General features: G+C 44.4%; 1 protein-coding gene across 1 annotated transcript; it reads left to right on the top strand.

Moving 5' to 3' along the window:
* Nucleotides 1-1,257: 1,257 nt before the first annotated feature.
* TNFSF8 (TNF superfamily member 8) lies at nt 1,258-19,970 on the top strand. The gene is made up of 4 exons (XM_074846109.1): nt 1,258-1,963; nt 8,576-8,621; nt 17,271-17,342; nt 17,900-19,970. Exons 1-4 carry the CDS (start codon nt 1,769-1,771, stop codon nt 18,295-18,297), a joined length of 711 nt encoding a protein of 236 aa, XP_074702210.1. The 5' UTR covers nt 1,258-1,768; the 3' UTR covers nt 18,298-19,970.
* Nucleotides 19,971-20,619: the final 649 nt, after the last annotated feature.

Here is a 20,619-nt window from a genome sequence, read left to right as displayed (position 1 = left end):
CATGGAGGACCCCACGCCAGAGCAGGGGGATGCATCTGAAGAAGGCTGGGACTCTGTGGGAAGAAGTGGGGGCACTGTTGTATTTCATCACTGGGAGGACTGCAACACATGAGAGGGACACACACTGGAGCAGCTCAGGAAGGGCTGTGGCCTGTGGGAAGGACTCAAGGACTCATGTTGTAGAAAGTTTGTGGAGGACTGTACCCCATGAGAGGGACTCCACACTGGAGAGGGGAAGAATGCAAGGACCCTTCCCTCTGAGGAGGAAGGAGCGATGGGACTGATGGCAACCCTCATTCCCTGCCCTCTGCACCACTACGGGGGAGGAGGTAGAGCAAAACTGAGCCTGGGAAGAAGGGAGGGGTTGGGGGAAGGTGTTTCTAACATGTGGTAATACTTCTCACTGTAGTACTTTGTTTGTTAAATGTTGTTGTTAGTGCTTGGATTAAATTGATGTTCTTTTTCTTCCCCAGTCAAGTCTGTCTTTTGCCCATGACCATAATAGGTGTATCACCCCCTTCTTATCCTTATCTCTATTCCAGAGCCTTTTGTTGTATTTTCTCCTTCCCATTCCTGAAGGGAAAGAGGTGAGCGAGTGGCTGCATGGTGCTCAGTTTCCCTCAGGGCTCAAACCACAACAGTGGACCACTGGTAGATCCTCTTTGGCCTCTCTGATATCCTTACATTACCAAACTGGGAATAGCTGAGACAAATAATACTCGTAGTCATTTTGATCATGTTACAAGCGTTAACTGGCTTGCATAGATATGAATCAAAAGAGGACACACATCTAACTGTGAAAATTTTCAGAAACACCCAAGTGTCTTTTGAGGTGGGCTGGCCAGAAAGCAAGGAGTCATCTCACACAAAAAATGCAGGTTAGAAATGACTGATCCTTCCACACCGTAATGAAGTAGGAATGTTTCCAGTTAAAGAAATCTTGTTTGAGTTCTGTGAGAAGCCCTGTGGCTGGGTGATAGTCCCAGGCTAGGACAGAAGAGAGGCTTGTGGACAGGATAGAAACCAGCATTAATTCACTAGCTGCAAATAAGTCAGGGCAGGGAGGTGAATACAGACACCCTCTGTGGGCACATCCTAACATCATGCTTACAGCTACCTCACTGTGACGGCTTTCTTTCGATGCCTCTGCCTAGAACTTGTGTCCTGCATCGAAGACGTCTTCCTGACACATTTCCATGAAGTACTTCAATGAAAACCTCACCCAACATCTCCAGTCCTTCACAGACAAGAGCAACGGTCACCAAACACAAAGCCTAGGTCACCTCTGAACACAGCTCTGGAGATTGCAGCTCTGGGACGCTACAGGGAAGGCGAAGAGGTTACTCTGTGCAACAGGAAGGCAGAGCTCTGGGGTGATTTACTGTACCAAACTGTAGCTGCACTGAGTATAAAATGAAACAGAATTTGCATAGCTCTCCATTTCACAGAAAGCTAGTGGTGGGGGGAGGGGGCACAACTGATCTTGGTAACTATTCACCTTCTGACATCAGAAACCTCCGATGCAGCATACGAGACTGCCGTCGAGAAATCCCTGATCAAGAACATGAAGCTCCTTCCCCTCTTCACAGCTGCGTCCTGCTTCACGCCCCCAGGTCCCTCTTTCTTTGTACTACAAGTGATGAAGTTTTTTTTTCCAGATCACATGAGCCAGGATGAAGGGGGAAAATCCTGCCAGGAGCAGAGATGGGCTGCAACTTGAACCTGATCAAGGGGAGATACAGAGCAGTACCCTGAGAGCTATATAAGAATGTGCTCGGCACAAGAGCAAACACTTTCTCGGGTGAAGGACTCTCATGAATCCGCCATGCATGGGAATGAAGACACCGTTTCGAGCAGGCTTGGAACCACTAACAAAACATGTTTGTATTTCACCATCGCTACCCTTGCTGCGTTACTCATCTTTGCATTAGCCACTATCATGGTCTTAGTCGTTCAGAGGACGGTAAGAAATTTCTTACTTTATTCATTGGCTCTTTCTCTTTTCTTTCTTTCTTTCTTTCTTTCTTTCTTTCTTTCTTTCTTTCTTTCTTTCTTTCTTTCTTTCTTTCTTTCTTTCTTTCTTTCTTTCTTTCTTTCTTTCTTTCTTTCTTTCTTTCTTTTCCAAAAATTATTCTGAAAAACAGTCATTGTCCCCTGTTATAAATGCACACACATGAATTAGGGGAGAGAAAGATGAAACAAAGAGGGAAAGAAAAGAACTTTCAAAAAAAGAGGACCTTTCTCCATGGACAGCATTAATTTCTAGCATTCAATTTCTACTCTGTAAATGGAAGTGGAAAGCTTATAATCCAAGATGCAAGCCACCCTCTGTCCTGCCTAGTTGGGAGAAGATGTAGGGAGAAGATAGATCAGTGCCTCAGTGTCTGCTACCTGGTTTTACATGTGTCTCCTGTTGCTTCTTTGGAGAGCAACCACTGTCTGAGATGGTCTGGTCTGGTAGTGTCTACACGTGTTCCTTTGAAATATTGATAAATTTCAGTAACAGACATAACACAAGGCATGTCTATGTGTGACACCGTGCACGACTGTCTTCTGGAATGCATCGTGATGTGAAGCAGAGCTCTCTTGAACTACCTAGAGCAGTGGATGGGGGCAAAGTAGCTCACTGCTGCTCTCTTTTTTGACAGTCCTGTTCTTGGGTATGATTTTCAGTGCAAAAGTAGTAAGTATAGTAAGGATGACTGAGGATATAAGTGAGGCAAGGTCTCACAGAAACAACTGTTTCTTCTGCCTACAGACATTTTTTCCTTCTTAAAATAGAGGACTGCTCTCAAGTGGATCTGGGGTTGAATGGGGGAATCAGTGAGACAGTTATAGCCAAGACAGAGGTACATGTGGTCGTGAATATAAAAAGTGCATTTCTAATCTTACAATGAACTTTACCGGGTTAAAATGCCAGGTTTTACAGTCTTTGAAATCTTATTGCAAAAATCTAAGTGCTGAAGTACCTTCACTACTATTCATAGAATGAAAGCACTAGCATGGGGCTGCTGGAGGAAGTTAGCTATGGAAAACAAAATATGACCTTTCAGCTCAGTATTTTCACTTACTAAATTTACCCTGTGCAATCTATGTGTCTATGTTTGCACATTACCCAGAAATTAAACCATGAAGGCTTGACTGATACTCCTTTAAGTTTCACCAAAGAGGAGTCATTTACCTGAAATCAGTGTTCTTCCAAAAGAGAAGCAGTTTGGGCACAGTTAGAATGAGACATGAGGGTTTTCAAATGATAAATAGTGGGACATTAAGGGAGATCTTTAAAATAACAGCCTGGGTAATTACAGAATTGCCACAGCTTTCCTATATAATGAGGTTTTCATTTGTACTTATTATGAAAGTAAGCATTACATTACCTCTCCATCAGGATAAACGCAGTTACACTAGTTGCCAGAGAAACAATATTACTGAAAGAGTCAAGGTTTTCATTTAAAAGAGTAATGACATTATTGCAGCTGCTTTGGAAATGAGCTTGGCTAAAGGAGAAAGTAGGAAGCTGAGGTGTGAAACACAAATAAAATCGAGCAGGAATTTTACACTGAGAGAAGAATTTGGCCAAAAAAGCATAACTTGTGTTCTTGCTCTCAGGGAGCTGAAAGGCCCCAAGTTCAGAAGCAGCATAGTCACTCTCCATCCATGACTGGTCTTGAATTTCCAGACCAGAGAACAAGTGTTGATTCTGTGAGACAGGTTCCTCAAGAAACTCCAGAGCTTACTCCAAAAACACGAGCTCATGGGCACATTGTCAGTGTAAGGTTAGGCACAAACTCCTTGGGTAAATACAGTTGTGGCTGGGCTGAGCATCTTGTATATTGACTTCAGCAGCTCCAGGACAAGGGGTCTGGGGGGGTTCTTGTACTTGGACCCCTATGGATATTGATTCCTGTTGCTGTAGGAATCAGAACATCATCAATGATTTAATTATTTTCTTTGGAACTTCTGAAGAGAAGACCAATATTTTGTGTGATCAACCTCTTGGGAAGATCTGGTTTTCTCTCCAGATGTTGTCTGCTGGATTATGTGAGTGGTGCTTGACCACAGGAGCAATGGTGACAACTTCATGCCCTCCCTATACTGAGCTGAGACAGAAACTTCTACTTTCCTCTGTTCAAAGGAGTGTTAGAGAGTCTTAGGGACAAGGCAGGCCTTGTGAGCTGTGCCTCGGTACCACTGCATGAGGAGGAGGCTTCTGGTGGCAAGCAGATCACACTGTCCCCTAGCCCCCTTGTAGGTACATGGAAGTTGGCTGTTTCTCTTCTTTTTGATGAATTTACACTTTCCTAGTTTAAGATGAAGGAAAACACATTGGAAAGGGAAAATCAAACTGTGTAGAAGCAAGGCATTCACATCACCCAAAATCTAGGTGCTCTGAACGAGGGAAATCCAACATGAAAGACCAAAACAAAAAAGCGACTACGATTCCAAAGCTGCTTCTCTGAATCTAACAGCACTTCTAATACACATTATCCCTCCACCCTGTTTTTTCCAATACACCAAGAAATTTCCTTTACGCCTTGTTTTCAGAAAGGGTGTCACAGCACATTAGTGTCAGACCTGGGAAATGTCATTTTTTGGAACTAAAATATGTTTCTTGGAACTAACTACATGCAGTGCTGAAGTGAGTTAATTTCTTCAGCTTTCATCTGCAGAAACCCTTAGCTTCAGGCCATTCACTTGTCTTGATCTTTCACAGGTGACTTTATTTTTCTCTGGCATAAGAGTAGTCACTGTATGGTGGTCCGTAGCCTTCATTTTTCTTCTTAGTACTGATCTAAGAGTGCTAAAACCCTCCTCCATTTGCCTGCCACATTTCACTGCTGCTGTTTATATGCATATATACACTTCTGTGAGGATACTTACATATATAGAGAGATGTATGTAAAAGCAATGAAGGAGTATGAGACAGAAAGGACTAGACAAACATACTTTTAAGACACACAGACCCTAGCAAATCTTATGCTGTACTGCAAGGCATGTTGTATCAGACACCTAGGCCACCTACCTCTGTGGACAAATCCTGTGTGAACGTCGAAAGTCCATAATTTGGGACAGACCGTCACTGCTCTGGATTTTGTAAACTTTATATTTTTAACCTCCAAACTGCATGGGCAAATCTTTTCAGCACTGTTAAGGAACCGATGTGGTAAATGCTAAAAGTCAGCGTAGTTATTTGTATTTGCTGATGTAGTCTTCAAGGCTGCTGGAGTTAAAATTGTAAAACCCCTTTAGCAGTGAGACTGCCGTAACCAGAAATCGCTCGTACAGCACCTAGCACGTTCCTGCACTGTCTATGGGTGGTTTATGCCTGCTTAAAAATAGTCTTCTCACGGGCTGCCCCAATCGGTGCCTATTGGCCCCCTCTGGTGGACAACCCTGACAAAAAACCCACTGAAAATTGCCCCTGAAAGCACATTTCCCACTCGTTGAACCCCACAGGAAAACCACTGAGGCATTTTAGAAGAAAACCGCGCTGTTCCAACTCTTGCCGTTGGTATTCTGTACAGTGACAGTCACCTGCTGTCTAGAGGCGTCACTTTAATAGGTTTTGTCAGTACTGGAAAAACTGAATTTCACACAGGGCTCTGTTTCCTGTGATGCTCGTTATCAGATCAGCTGCGGGGACAGTGCTCCACTTTCTGGAGTTTTCATGTCTAGTTTCTACCTTTGCCTCTTGGCAATGCAGGGTCACAACTGCCTTCCCCCTCAGCCAGTGGCAGGTAAGGATGGTTTGAAGCTGAGCAGAAACATGGGAGAGCCTTGAGGCTTTTTTCAAATTGCAAAACTTCCTTGGAGGACAGCAGTCCAAAGAGCTCATCCTTGCAAAGCTCCTGTGTGGACGTGCTCTTGGAAGAGACCTGGACCTAGTTAAGCTGACCCCAGGCCAGTTTCTGGTGGACGGTGGCTTGGAGGTGTGTTTTCCTGGACTTTCTAGAGGCAGATACACACTTCAGAGACCTATGGTTAAATTAATATTCACAGTTCTCACACAGAACATCAGAATGACCCTCTAGCAGCACCAGTCTGTCTCAGCTTGGGAAAATTTCTTGTAAAATGATTAAGTGAAAGAAGAAAGAAATTACTTTCACTGGCACCTGATTATCATTTTCTCTAATGAAGAAAAGTCAAATTATTCTGCTTGCTGAGTAAAGACTGAGATCCTTCATCATCAGCACCCAGATCACTCCAGACAGGGTGAAACTCATTGTCATGAATTCTTCTTGAGCTGGCACTGTAGAATTTAATCTCTTTGTGCTCCTACTGTGTGCCTCTTTGCATTCCAAATTGCAGCATTACATGTGATATTTTTGCTGTTGGAAAAGAAAGAAGTAATGCCAGTAATATTTCAAAGCAAGCTCTAAAGTTTTATTTGAATATCTGCTCAATAGTCACTAAAATAAATTGCATTAGTATCTGCTGTTTCCACCCACTGGGAGACTTCCCAGGTGAGAACACAATACGTTAGTACATTTTAATTTTGTTCCTGTTGCCCTGACTACAAAGCAAGCTGTGAGCCATCAGCCTTGTCCTGCATGTCATCTCCGAGGGAGGGCTGCAAGGTGGACACCTCACCGATGTTAATGTCTCAATCACTTCACCAAATATTTCTCTACAGGCAGCAGCAGATCTGCTGCCTGGTTTCATTCAGCATAATCTAGTTGGGGACAGAGCACCACCTTTCTCCCATGCAAAAATGCCTTTAATTCTCTGCAGAGGACAGAAATGCTCATACATTGCATTGAAAAGTAATGCTTCCCTGCATCCTGAGGGCATGTGAGAGGGACAGCCCGGTGCAAGGGCCCAAGACAGGAGATGAGAGGCTCTGGCAGATAGATGGTCCTTGGGAGGATTTTCAGCTGAGACTGTTCCAGTCCCACATTTGGTGATATGGGTGCACAGGATCCATGAGAGTTTGGGACTGAGGATGTTGTGTAGGGGATCAAAAAGCTTGGAAATGCGTGTTTTTTCAAACTACAGCTCTAGATTCCTGTTCTCCTAACGCAGCAACCTTCCTGTACAGCTTAGGAAGATCCCCTGGAGAAACACTTTGTCTCATCAGGTAACTTCTGCCCTGTCTTACATAGGTGTGGGGAAAGAAAAGAAACAGATCAGCTATTACAGATACCCAAATCATGAAGCACCTATGACACCTCTGGCCACAGGACAGAGCATTTTGTGTTAGACCAAAGGAGAACATTGTTGTGCTGGGATCAGATGTAGCTCTACACTTCAGCCATGGTTGAAAACATGGTCACGTTAGGCCAAAGTCTAACTAAAAGTATTCTTAAACATTTAAGGCTAGAACATTAAATACCACAAACAGACACAACATGACTTCTATCACTGCCCAGCCATCCTCCTCCTCCCTGCACCACACATTATCCTATTTGCACCCAGAATAAAGTGCTTATGGTTTAAGACCACTGTGGATGAAGTTGGCTCCCACCACATGCATGTTCTGCCTCATTTCTCCCCAGAGATTACTAAATGTTCTGCCAAAGCTGGTACCACCTCCCAACTTTCTTCTTCTTGGATACATTAAATTGGTCCTGGCTTGGTTAGCCTGCACACTTAGCCCAGGTAATTGGTATCCAGCTAAGAGGGCCTTTTTTTAGGTTAGCCTGAGCAAAAACCACTCCCAGACACTGAAATCATTGTGGGACTCCCGGTGTGTGTGAGTGAAGAGACACAACACAGAGTTTCAAGCATTGAGGCACTACCAGTATCTTTCCTCGGCTGTTGGGACAGTCTGTTTGCTCCTCGAGGGCACTGCTGGATGTTTATGGGCTGTCAGTAGCTTTACTTGCGTGCAAGTAACATGCAGGCAAGCACAGTCTTCAGGGTTTTATGTTTGTATGGCAGAGAGATGTGATAAAACAAAGCAAGACCACAGATGAAGCCTACCATATGTCACACTTGAAGCACATTCCTGAGCAGTTTTCAGGCCATGCTGATTGAGGACAATTTCCCATGTCGTTTTGACCCTTGGATTTACATCCCAGCAAGAAGGAGGAGAGTTGAAGCAGGACAACACTGTCACTTCCAGACCTGTGTTGGGGCTCTACAGCTTTTATTTTCATCTGGACAGTGGCTTTCCAGGGATGGGCACTGGCTCTCAAAGGTGTCTAGTCCCCCTCTGTCCTACTGTCTCCAAGCTTTGCAAGCCACACAGTGAGGTTTTCAGGGCTTCTGCTTCCAAAACAGCTGCAATGAAAGCTACACACATTTCTTACAGCATTGAGAAAGTTGCTGACTGGTCAGAAATGTAGATTTTCTATGTTAGAAAAAAAGGGTTGTGATGAGGGATGACTGAGGATGATATCTGGATGAGCGCAGAGACCTTGCTGGAGCTGTTTGCTCCTCAACAATCCCTCACTGACCTGTGAGCCTCTATAGGAGCCTCTGTAGTGCCTGGCGCTGGCTCCCTGTGCATCAGGCTATGTGTTGCCTTCATGGCATGCAATGGAAACTTCGAAGATCTACTTTTAAAGCAGGGTCATACTTGAACATGGGTATGCTCCCAGAATAACCATCACTTCTCTCACTTCTCTTTCAGGCAGCTGATCCTGCCACAGAGGGCATCGCAAAACCTATGAGCACAGGTAAGACACCTAAACTGATTATATATGCATTTGTCTCATTCGTAGTGAAAATATTGCCCAGGATCACAAATAAGCCAGTTGTGCACGTCTTAATATTTCACATAAAGCCTCTTCTTGGTGAAAAGCCAAGGTAGCAGGGGAAAAAAAAAAAAAAAAAAAAAAGAAGAAGAAAAAAGCTTTCAAATTACTCGGTACCTCCGGAAACCAGCACATGGCTGAGGAAATAACAAGTATGTCTGAATCTGCCCTGAGGTGTCTCTGCAAGAGAGCCTTTTTGCCAGAGGATGTGAACATCGGTCTATTAGGGCTTATTTTAAGGGCTGACTCTTGCACATGTGGGCATAACGTCCCTGTGCTCACAACGCATGCGTGCAAGTGTGTTGGCACATATTTCAAAACAACTGAAACTCCTCCTGCATTCCTCTGGCCTGGAGCAGTCATGTGTTTCCTACTGGTTTGTGGGGAAAATGGGGAGGGAAGGGGGAAGTCTAGAAGGAGCAAATGGAGAGCAGCAGCAAGAGGCACAGAGCAAGAAATTAAGACGGGTAGAGTATGAGCACAGGGAGCTCAAAATAGGAAAAGACTGTCTAACTAGACTAGCAGAGACAGTGTACCAAGATTCTGCTTTGCCTTAGTATAAATCAGGAGGAGCACTATTTATTTAATTGACATCGTCTCCCTGGTTACACGGCCCTTAGCACCAAGTATTTTGACTTCTTGCACACTCAGTCCTGGAGGACAGGAGATACCATGGCCTCCCACTCTACAGATGGGAAAAATGAAGCACAGTGTTCATCTAGAAGCATTGGTAGAATGGAAAATTGAAGTTCAAGGACCAGAGAGTCCTAATCATGTAACCATCTTTTCTGCAGCTGTGTTTTTGCACGCAGGTGAGATAATGCAGTTTTGGGCAACACATACGCTGGCTTGGATAGCTTTCAAATCTGGGAATCTTCTGTATCGGGCTTTTTCCAGCCCACAGGTCTCAAATTAGTCCCTGCATGTCACTCTGTCCTTCCTGAGAACTTCCCACCTTGCCTAACGATCATTTTTTATGTTTTACAATTCCTGGAGTAGCTCCTCAAGTCTTTCTAAGTCCTTCTTAAGTCTTCCAGTGCTTTATTTTGTACCTGAAGTTCCTCAGAAATAAAGCAGGGTCTGAACACATAGAGCAGATTTGGATAAGGACGTTTGGAGAGTCACATCACAGCCCCGCTCCAGTGCATCCCAAAAGGTGGCCAAAAAGGAGCTTTGCAAACCTAACGGGCTGCAAAGCATCAGCCTCATTGTCCATGGTCCCTCGTGATGATGGAGAGTCCCCAGCAGCTGAGAGGCAGTACAGTGCCAGAGCAGAACCTTTGCACAGCGTAACCTCAGAGAAGTCACCCCAACTGTGCTGGTTTTCATGGCTGAGTTTTACCACCGGTTAGGAAGAGGCAGTGAAAGCTGTCAGAGTGGAGTCTAACGGTTGACACAGGAGCAGCCACAGAGACTGTATCTGTAGGTCAGTGTCATTTTAAAGCAAAGCATGCGCGATGTTGGCATTCCCAGGGCAGGGAGGAGAGGTCTCACTAATCCAATATTTTTATATATATATAATTTCATATCAGGCAACCTGTGCCAGCTGCTTTTCCTCCTCATCAATAACTGGTACATTCCAGGCTGGAGGAATGTGCTCCCCCCAGGAATGTACAAGATGCCGTTTCATTAGCCAGAAACCTTTCTGTCTTTGGGTCAATATCAATTACAGGCACCCTCTTGCTCTGACTTCTGCTGCTAAATCTGAGATGATGCCATTAGTGAAAGACAAAGGAAGGAATGATAGAGAAACCCCACAAGGCAGAAGGAGTTGCTGAAAGCTGTTTGCAATGGGTATAAGTGCTCTATCAGCCTGCTCCTCCTTGCCTGCCAGTCTCTATTGTATGTCTCTGGCAGGGTAATAGAGCATTAAAGTGTGAGTGAATTACAATGGCCTTTTATTTTTCTTTTAAAATGCATAAAGCAGGGCTAATTGATTAATATATCCCAGCAGGTAATTTACCGAGGCCCCCTCGGCAGGGAGCTCTGTCATACGCTGCCAGGCATCACTTGCTGACTTCTAAGCAGGGACCTGTGGCGACTGCTGCAAGGTCCCATCCAGCAGCTGCAGAGCAGCAAGAAACAGAAGCATCAGAAGCATTGCAGGATGGGGAATGTGATGAGACTGAAGTTACTGCGGGGTTAGATTTGGATCTGTGCCTGACTCTCAGGCAGCCCAGATGTTGATAGCGTAATTTGGATGTAGTTTATACTCACCTTGTTCAAAACAGAGCTCCGAAGCCCTGCACTGTAAAAATGGGCAAGCAAGCCAAAAATGTGCATTGCCAAGTTGCCAGCCTTGCTCCAGCCCTGTGTCGGTACTGACAGGGAGGCTGATGGTACCTACTTCTGCAAAACATCTCAGAGATGCTAGTGGGGGATGCGGGACTGTGCTAGTGGGAACAGCTGGGATTCACTCAGGCAGAGACTGTAGTGTAATGCAAATGGGCAGTGGTCCAGACACGGCTACATCTCTGAATTAATTTTGTAATATTAAAGCAGGAAAAACACGATGATTTAATTTAGATTGCCAAAGAGATTATGTTCTATTATTAGCTAAACACCAGTGGGCACTAAAGCAGATTTATAGAAGGTTTACATTCCTGACTCAGCTGTCGTTTCTCAATGGATGGGTTTGCAGGAATCCGCTAGCAGTAACGGAGAGCGATGCAATGTCAGCTAATTAAATGTTTGTGTGAAAAATGGTATCAGTCTCCTCAAATCCTCTGTGCCATTGTCAGTGGAGTATCTGAGCAACAGGAGGAAAGAATTAAATTCATCATGAACTAAATGTCTGTGAAATATTCTTTCTGTGGAAATACTTCTCTGTGGAAACTCAGCTGCATTTCATAAATATCAAATCATATATTAATATGGGCCAGAGAGGTATTATTATTAGTTTCATTCTTCAGAAGAAAAGCTAAGTCACAGAGAAATTTATGATGTGCTAATGCCCGGAGATGTTCAGCTCTCATCATCTCCTTGCTGTCCTCTCTGAGCCTTGTTTCCCCGTAAACATTGTAATCCCGGACTGATGGCTTTTCTTGTTATTTTGAACTGCGAAGATATGCCTCCAAAATATCTTCGCATTTATAAAAGGAAAAACCTGCAGGTACATACACACACACACACACGCTATTTACAGATACTTTTGTCTGGCAGTAAGATCCATTAGCAGTTGATGGACAGACCAGGAAAGGAAGTCATTGTTGCACCGCATTCACAGTTTCAATGGGAAATCAGTTTCCAAATAAAAATCTGGCTCCAAGAAATTAATATAATACAGGTGACATTCACATTCTTGTTACCCTAGAGAAAATCAGGGTGAAGCCAGCGAAAAAAAAATCTTTCTAGATTTGCATCAATACTTCTGAGGGCAGTTTGTCCTTCTGCAACTAAATCTGGTCTCTTCCAGCCTGGAATTGTCCCAGTGCAACACTAATAAAATTGCTGGGCTGTTAGTCACAAATCCCATGATAGTGGGTTCTGCAGAAATGGGCATTTCACGTTTAGACCATATAGATTTTTGCCTTCTCAGCTTCGGTACATGTATGCATCTGTGTGAATATATGTGTAACTGTATAAAGTTCTGTCTGCTCTTGGGACATCAGGGCAGATGAGCTTTGTTTCTCAGTTTGAATAACTTTGGCAAGCCTGGGCTTGTAAATGCTAGAAAGAGTGTTCACGCATCCTCCTAGGCAAGCATCCGGGGGAAACCGCAGTTAGACAGATTCCAGTTCATCATAATGGGGGCTGGTTGTTTATTTAATCAATAACGAGATGATCGTTATTGCCACAAAATGCTGAATGTTAGATTTTTTGTCTCTCCAATACTTAAAATTCAAGTTATAGATGAATATATATAAATATAGCTCATGAAATTATGTGACCTATGCTATACTGATGAGCAGGCTAGAGACTTGAACAGTTTTAGCCTTAAACTTTACAAGGTTTGCAGTAGTCAGGTGTGTGGTGGTGAGTTCATAAGAAGTTCTTCCTAAACATGGAGGAAAGAAAGGGATACTTCTGAAGTTTTCATTTTTGGAAGGAGGTAAAATTGGTAGCTGAGTTCAGTCCCCTTTCAATGCACAAGACCAGAGTGACAGTCCTTGTTCTCTTGAGGACTGAAGGCGCTCGGTGCATGTGTGACAGGCACAGCCACCAGCAGAGCCCAGCTCTGCCACTGAGCCCAGAAGAGGATGTCACCCCACTGGCACTTGTCACAGCCTCACTCAGCTGGGACAGCCATCAGCACCAGCTGTGTGCAGGACACTGAATGGGAAGGAAAGAGTTAAAGATAGATACGGGGACTTCACATAGCTGCTGCTGAGAAATAAAATCAGGCAAGTTCTGCTACGTCCAGCATGCTGACAGATGTATGAAACCACCTTGCCTAATTTTATAAGCACTTAAATCTGTGGGGGGTGCAGAGGAATCAAAAGCTGTTTGTTCCTGCCCATACTTCTTTACTTGATAAAATAAGCTCCAGCTTTTGACCTGCTCATGGGCCTGTCCACACTCAGCCTCCAGCTAGTTGTAATGCCATACACACTGAAGAGGAATCTCACTGTAAGAGGTGACTGGTACTAGGACAACTTCAGAAATCCCATTTGAGGGGCTTTCCACATCTGGGCAGCAACACTTTGCAGTCTGGCATGCCACTTTCAGCTCTTGGTTTCACTGCCCTTTGTCTGTGCTCCCGTTATACCCATCTCAGAGGTGGGGAAACTGAGGCAGCCAGCAGTGAGAAGAGTTCCACAGGCAGAGTCACATCTCCTTGGAGCTGGCTGGCAGCAGCCCCTGTGTCCACACGTCCCACAGGCACTGGGTTCCTCCTGGCTGGACAGGGTCCTATTGTGGTTTGATGAGGAAATCATGGGAGTGACAGTGAGGCTGCAGCTCCTCTGAGTCCCATTTCACAGTCCTGTGGTGTGTCCCCTTTGGCTCAGTGGGGAAAAGCTGCATTAAGCTCATGGAAATAGTCTGGCCCTTTTCCTCAGGGCTGCACCCTCTGGATGCTCATCTTATAGTAAAAGGGGTCAGGAAAATTAAAGTGAATTATCTCCTGATAGCTTCTTTAGGGCAAAATAGCCTAAATGGCTTCCTACTAAGACTTCTTCCTTATCAGCAGGCTTCCTTAAAGCAGCCTGATCTAGAGCATCTGTGCATCACAGCAGACAATGAAACCAGTGTGGTCTCCTTGGTACTTAGTCCCAAACGTGGCTTTGCTTTTCCTCCTTCTCACAGTACTTCTGAACTCATATAATCCACACTGTTACTAGTGCAAAGCCAATTAGGTGATGCGTTTGAACATATCCATTGATCAGTCCTGAAACTCTGGTTATTTCAGCCTCTCCTGGCTTGCACTGAAGTGTTTCAGCTCTGGGGGCACCAACATAAGAAGAACATGGACCTGCTCAAGGGGGTCCAGAGGAGGCTATGAAGATGATTGGGGGCTGGAGCACCCCCCCTATGAGGACAGGCTGAGAGAGTTGGGGGGGTTCAGCTGGAGAAGGGGAGACTCTGGGGAGACCTTAGAGCGGCCTCCCAGGACTGAAAGGGGCTACAGGAAAGATGGGGAGGGACACCTGATCAGGCGGTGTAGGGATAGGATGAGGGGTAATGGTTTTAAACTGACAGAGGGCAGATTTAGATTAGATATAAGGAAGAAATTCTTCCCTGTGAGGGTGGTGAGACACTGGCAAAGGTTGCCCAGAGAAGCTGTAGCTGCCCCCTCCCTGGAAGGGTTCAAGGCCAGGTTGGACGGGGCTTTGAGCAACCTGGGCTAGTGGAAGGTGTCCCTGCCCATGGCATGGGGGTTGGGGCTAGATGGTCTTTAAGGGCCTTTCCAACCCAAACCATTTTATGATTCTATGATTCTATGAATTAACTTGAGAAATAAAATTAGAAAACAGTTATAAGCTGCCTCAGCAGAGCAAAAACCGGAAATGTCTCTATAAAACAATTTTTTCTCCATAACTTGCTTTCTCAGAAACACAGCTGTCGCCAAATAAACGGTTTAAACACACACAGACAAAACTTGCTGACATCAATAATTATAAGTACCACTTTGAAAAGTGCAGCTAGGTCAGTGAGGGGCAGATCTCGAGAGATACCATGAATATCCTGACTGATCGGGCTCCTGGCAGCACCAGGCTGTTTGTGTGCAGGCGCAGCGCTTGGCTTGCTTCGCAGATGTTGCAGGGCTGCAGCTTCCAAGGTCTGCTTGAGCAGCAGGGGATTTTCTGCTTTGTAGGGTAAACCCCCTAAATGCCACCCAGTTTCTGTAAAAATACTCTCCCTTCTTGCAGGACACTTGTAATACGAGTGGGCTCAGGGCACTGACTATGCATTACCAGAGAGTGTTGCCACCACTAGAACAGCTTTAGTTTGCAATAAGTGCCACAAGGGTTTTCTCCTATCCTATGCCATATCTCCACATCTCTGTAGTGTCTGTGCACTCACTATATTGACATGACATCAGGAAAGTAGGCTTTGGTTTTTCTTTGGGGATTTCCAGCAAGGCCAAGCTACTTTGATACATGACTTACTCATTCTTGGAGTGCAGTGAGCACCTGCTTCCCTCAAAAGTGTTTCAACTACTGAAATCAGAGACAGATTGCAATCCTTTCAAGATATCCACAGCCTCCTTCTCCAACAGTGAGTCCAGAGGATGCAGTGTTACCAATCACCAGCCAGGGGGGTTGGTGTGTGGGGTGGACCAGCTTCTCCCTGATTTATCCATCCTCCTGGGCAACTTCCTCTTAGAAATCAGGCCATGCAGATACTGCAAGGGTCTGGAGGTTTGAATCTCTTCTTTGTACTCATAGTTTCAGGAATTGTATGAAATTTAAGATCCTTGTCTCAATCTGCATTTAGTAGACTCCTCCTTGTTCATGTAAGGAACAAGAAATATGTCATCTGATGTCATGGAGCAGCATCAAGATTTAGTAGAACTTAGTTTTGTGTATTAACTGGTCCTTCAGAGACCCTTGTAGGGTGGGTGACTTAAAAGAATTTTATAAACCAAGTCACGGGAAAACTTAGGTGATTTGTGTACCCTGGGAGAGGGGAGTGTAATTTGGTAAGGCTTTACTGAAACTCCTTCATATTTTATTCCTGGTATTCAGCTGTAGAGTAAAACACAGGATATTCCCAATCTCTCATCTGAGCTCCTATGCACATCCCTTCCATAGCTTCGGCAGGGCCAGGAGATGTAAAGAAGCAGAGCCAATGCAATGAGAAATAACCATTCACTTGGCTGGTTGCAGACACAGGGATATACACTATTTTCCTGAATCTATAGTGTGTCTGTGTATCCATATGCCTGTGGGCTGCACAGGGCAGTACAAACTCCCCTCTATACAATCACAAAATAAGGGAGGTATAATCAGTGCTGTTCACTGAATGCCCAGTAAGGTGAGAGGAGGAAAAGGTTACACAGAGCAGATGGGAAGGTGAAATGTGACTGGAAAGGAGGTAAAATGCAAGGGGAAGCGGTGGGGTGCAGGGTCCGGGATGCAGGAGCTGGGATACTGGCATGCAGTGCCGGGATGCAGGAGCTGGGATGCAGGAGTTGGGATGCCGGGATGCGGAACCAGGATGCAGGAGCTGGGATGAAGGAGTTGGGATGCCGGGATGCGGAACCAGGATGCAGGAGCTGGGATGAAGGAGTTGGGATGCTGGGATGCGGTGCCGGGGTGCAGGAGCTGGGATGAAGGAGTTGGGATGCTGGGATGCGGTGCCGGGGTGCAGGAGCTGGGATGAAGGAGTTGGGATGCTGGGATGCGGAGCCGCGGCAGCCCCGCGGTGCCGGCAGAGCCGCCCGCAGTCCCGGGTGCGGTCGTGGGAGGGAGCCGTTCCCGTGGCCGTGGCCCGGAGCCGTTCCCGCGGTCGCCCCGCGGCGTGGCAGCCCCGGCGCCTCCCCGTCCCTTGGCTCCTGGGGACGTTCCCGTGGCTCGGAGCTGGTGCCTTTGGCGTGGAGGCGAGGTGCTGGCGCTGTGCCTGCCCTCCCTGCCCTCCCTGCCCGGGGCTGTCGCGGCCCCTCTCGCAGGCAGCTTTCGGGTCTGAATTGCCGAGAACTTCACCCAAAGTGCTGCCGGCATCCGCCTTTTAACCGTGAGGGATCAGAGCAACGTTTCAAAAGCACCCAAAGACCCATTTTCAGAAGTCTGTTCCAGTTGAATGTTTAAAAGCTTCTTTTTATAGTTGCACCACACAGACAATTCAGTTAAATTAAGCTCACCTGCACATAATTTCTGTTTATAAGAAAGAGGATAAAAAATACAGGTTTTTTGACTGATAGCTGCAACCTACCATAGCTTTAGGCCGTTATAACTTTACCGGCAGAGTTACACTGCTCTGAATTCCCTGTGCAGATCAGATATTATCAGGCAAGAACCAGCTCCCTGACGCTGTTCTAGCTGCTGCTGCTTGTTGCTTTGGAGCTGCTGCTGTGGAGTTTGTCCATGGCGCAGTTATAGCAAATAAAAAGTGAGGTGACAAATGCTGACAGCATTTTACAGTGCAAAACCAATCCGAAGTGGTCACTTAATCTGTTGTTTCCTTCAGGGAACACCTCCGAAGACTATTTAAGAATCCTACAGAATGTCCCGACCAGGAGAGCCGCTGCGTACATGAGAGGTCAGTGGGGAGCCCTGTGGAGGGCAAGAGCCAGCAAAGAGAGACTGCGGAGCTGGCTGTAGAGCAGGCTGTTCATGTTATTCAAACTGATTTTAGTGGCAAATAACCTTTTGACCAAATGGGCATTTTAGAGGGAAAAAACCCTTATCTTTCCTAAAATGTGGGTGCGTTTGGTAAACCCCCTCTCTGATCACATAAACTTTTTTTTTTTAACTTGATAAGAAAAAATAAATAAAGAGCGATCTTCTGCACACAAACACATGAATATACATCTCCATTATTTCCCTTCAAATATTGCAGAAGACCATTTTCACTGTATCTCCCTGTCCTGGGTTTTCCAAGAGCTGTGTAAGTCCTTGGAACTTTTTAACACCCCACTTCCATGTCAAAACTCCCAGCTGTCTGGCCAGGGCCTTTTCTTGGAGCTTCCTGCAGGAAAACCACAGAACAGGTATTTCCATTTACCAGGAAATACACTGCTGCAAGTCACGTAAGGCTGAGTGCAGGTCACTAGAGCTCAGTGGCTCATTTTAAAATTTGTTTGCTTTCCTTTCTAGTGTCCAATCCAGTAAACAGTTCAAAACTGAGCTTGGTCGAGAAGGGTATTTGTGAAGACATCCAGTGCAAGAGCGAAGAACTGGTGATAAGGGAACAAGGCCTCTACTTGATCTATTGTCATTTGAACTTTCATTTTCCCAACTGTTCAAATAGCCCCACCGACCTCAAGATAGAGTTCCTTGTGAATGACAAAGTCAACAGGCAAACATTATCCACATGGTGCGCATCAGAAACGTGCCATGAAAAGACTTTTAAGACCTTGTTCCAACTGCATTTGACATATCTGAAGGTGAAGGACCGAATATCAGTAACACTTAATCATCCTAAATTCTTGAATGAAATTTCTCTTCCCAATGAAAACGTTCTTGGGGTGTTGAGGTACAACGATGAAATGTGAGCAGCTCTCTGACTTCCTCTTGCTGCCCAGACTTACCTTTCTCTGAACAACAGTAGCCTGCTTTTACTAGGCAACACCTTGTTTTAAATTTCCTATCTTACCTCGTTGCTAGGGTAAACAAGGAACTTTGTGAGTGTCCCTGAACGAAACCTAAAACACTGCAAGACCCACACCTGACAGATTCCTCCGGTTTGGCTCAGGGCAGGATTGTTGTTGGACTATCCAGCATATAACCCACAGATCTGCAATGGTTCCTCAAAACAGTATTGTGTAAATACAGATTAAAACGTAACCAAATTATGGGAAGAACATGCAATATCAAGACTTTTTGGCTAACAGACTGCTGGCAAGGTGCCTGTGCTCAGGAGATGGGGAAATCCTCTTAACTGAATTTTACAGAGTAGTATTTTGACGTGGCTTTTCCAAAAAACTAACAGTCAATGTTTGTAATCAAGACTTTCTTTACAACTGGAGCATGCAACCACAACTCTGGAGTAGGTTTATGGATAGATCATATGAAAGCAAAGATAAGGAAATTATTGACTCTCAGGCTGGTAGCTAAAACTCTGGGACAGGACATAGGAGATAGGGGACTTACAGGATATTTCTGTGCTGCATTCTGCTACAGACTTTATGCAATTTACTTCTAAGTGTCTTCCTTTTTACTATTTATCCATCTTTTCTATTTAAATATTAAGCTCTTTGGGACAGAGACTTTGTATATGCACAGTGCTCAGCCTCTGTTCTCACCTGGGACTTCAAGACCTTTTCATAAGAAATATTAAAATAGTAATCTAGTTGCAAATATAGCCACATAACAAAGTTCATTACAATACATTTTCCTCGAATCCTGTCCTACCTGTTTGACAGTACTCTGCATGACATCAGAACACATGTCTCTAATGCCTTAACTTTCTGAAAAATCCAAGATTTCAATCTGAGGTCCAGACTTTCCCAAAGACAATTGGTGTTTGGGCAGTCCAGATAGGGTAGAGGTTATTTGAGCTTCTTTGGCTTACTGGAAAGCTTAGATGATGATGGATAAAAGAGTAATCTCAGGCCCTCTTATTCTATGAGCTGCAGTAACACAGGCATTTATCTGAAATTTGATTCTTACAATGTAGGGAGGGAAGGGACCACAAAGTTGCAAAAGCTGGTACCAGTTCACTCTTTCCCCCTTCATCCCTGAGATCCTGCTAAGGTCTACTTTCACTGGTGTTTGAGTTTTTCCCCTTGCATGCCTGTACCTTTCCTTCACATGACTAGAGCTTGGTGAACTATTCACACCAAAACATTTAGTCATAGATTTAGTTTCTGGCTTCAGAAACCCAATGTTTTATTATTCAAGCTTCATTGATGTTGTCAGCTGATGTAGCTTAGTTAGTGTGAGCACACTCAAAATACTCCTAATAGTAGTCATTTGTTACTTGTGTTATGTCACCAGAAACTAATGGTACATACTGGTGAGGTTTTGTCCCATTGGCAAGGTGACTTCAAAATACACAAGAAACTTGCAAAGAGTCATGAGCAATTGATATGATTCATTGATAGAGATACTTATTTTCTATTTTGATAAACATTGATGAAAACAAAAATTCCTTTTGCTGTTAATGATTGGGGGAAAAAAAAGAAAGTAAGAAAACTAAATCCATGGGGTTTCTTTCTTTCTTTCTTTCTTTTTCTTTCTTTCTTTCTTTCTTCCTTCCTTCCTTCCTTCCTTCCTTCCTTCCTTCCTTCCTTCCTTCCTTCCTTCCTTCCTTCCTTCTTTCCTTCCTTCCTTTCTTCCTTTCTTCCTTTCTTCCTTCCTTTCTTCCTTTCTCCTTCTTTCCTTTCTTTCTTTCTTTCTTTCTTTCTTTCTTTCTTTCTTTCTTTCTTTCTTTCTTTCTTTCTTTCTTTCTTTCTTTCTTTTCCTCTTAAAAACGATAAATTTATTTTTATAAGAGTCAGTTTACAGCCTATGACACTGTAACCTCCACTGGAATCTCCCCATCCCTCTGTTGCGGATGAAAGTATTTGACACAGTTATGATTTAGCAGTAAGTCAAGATTTATTAATAGTGTGAGGTGGATCAAAAGATTGAATTTTAGCAGCATTTAATGATTGACCAATTTAAAGATTAACAAGGTGATTTGGTAGAATTTGTTATAAATAAATCAGTGACTTAATTACAGATTTGAGATTTACAAGATTCACATTAACATATTACGAGATATCCTAAGTCAAAGTATATATATATGGACATATGTATAAACAGAAAGCACACACAGTGTGGAAATATTTGGATATTCGGTGAAATATACAGACATCCACACTTGTGGAGGC

The sequence above is a fragment of the Strix aluco genome, chromosome 20, assembly GCF_031877795.1.
Source record: "Strix aluco isolate bStrAlu1 chromosome 20, bStrAlu1.hap1, whole genome shotgun sequence".
Lineage (NCBI taxonomy): Eukaryota > Metazoa > Chordata > Aves > Strigiformes > Strigidae > Strix > Strix aluco.
Note: the sequence above shows the minus strand (reverse complement) of the source record. Positions and strands in the feature narration are given on the sequence as shown.

What these genes read in the sequence shown, in the direction of transcription:
- TNFSF8 (XM_074846109.1), top strand. Translation starts at nt 1,769, where the DNA reads ATGTGCTCGGCACAAGAGCAAACACTTTCTCGGGTGAAGGACTCTCAT. An exon ending in CGCAAAACCTATGAGCACAG is followed by an intron (nt 8,622 to 17,270) that starts GTAAGACACCTA and finishes TGTTTCCTTCAG; the next exon opens with GGAACACCTCCGAAGACTAT. An exon ending in AGCCGCTGCGTACATGAGAG is followed by an intron (nt 17,343 to 17,899) that starts GTCAGTGGGGAG and finishes TTTCCTTTCTAG; the next exon opens with TGTCCAATCCAGTAAACAGT.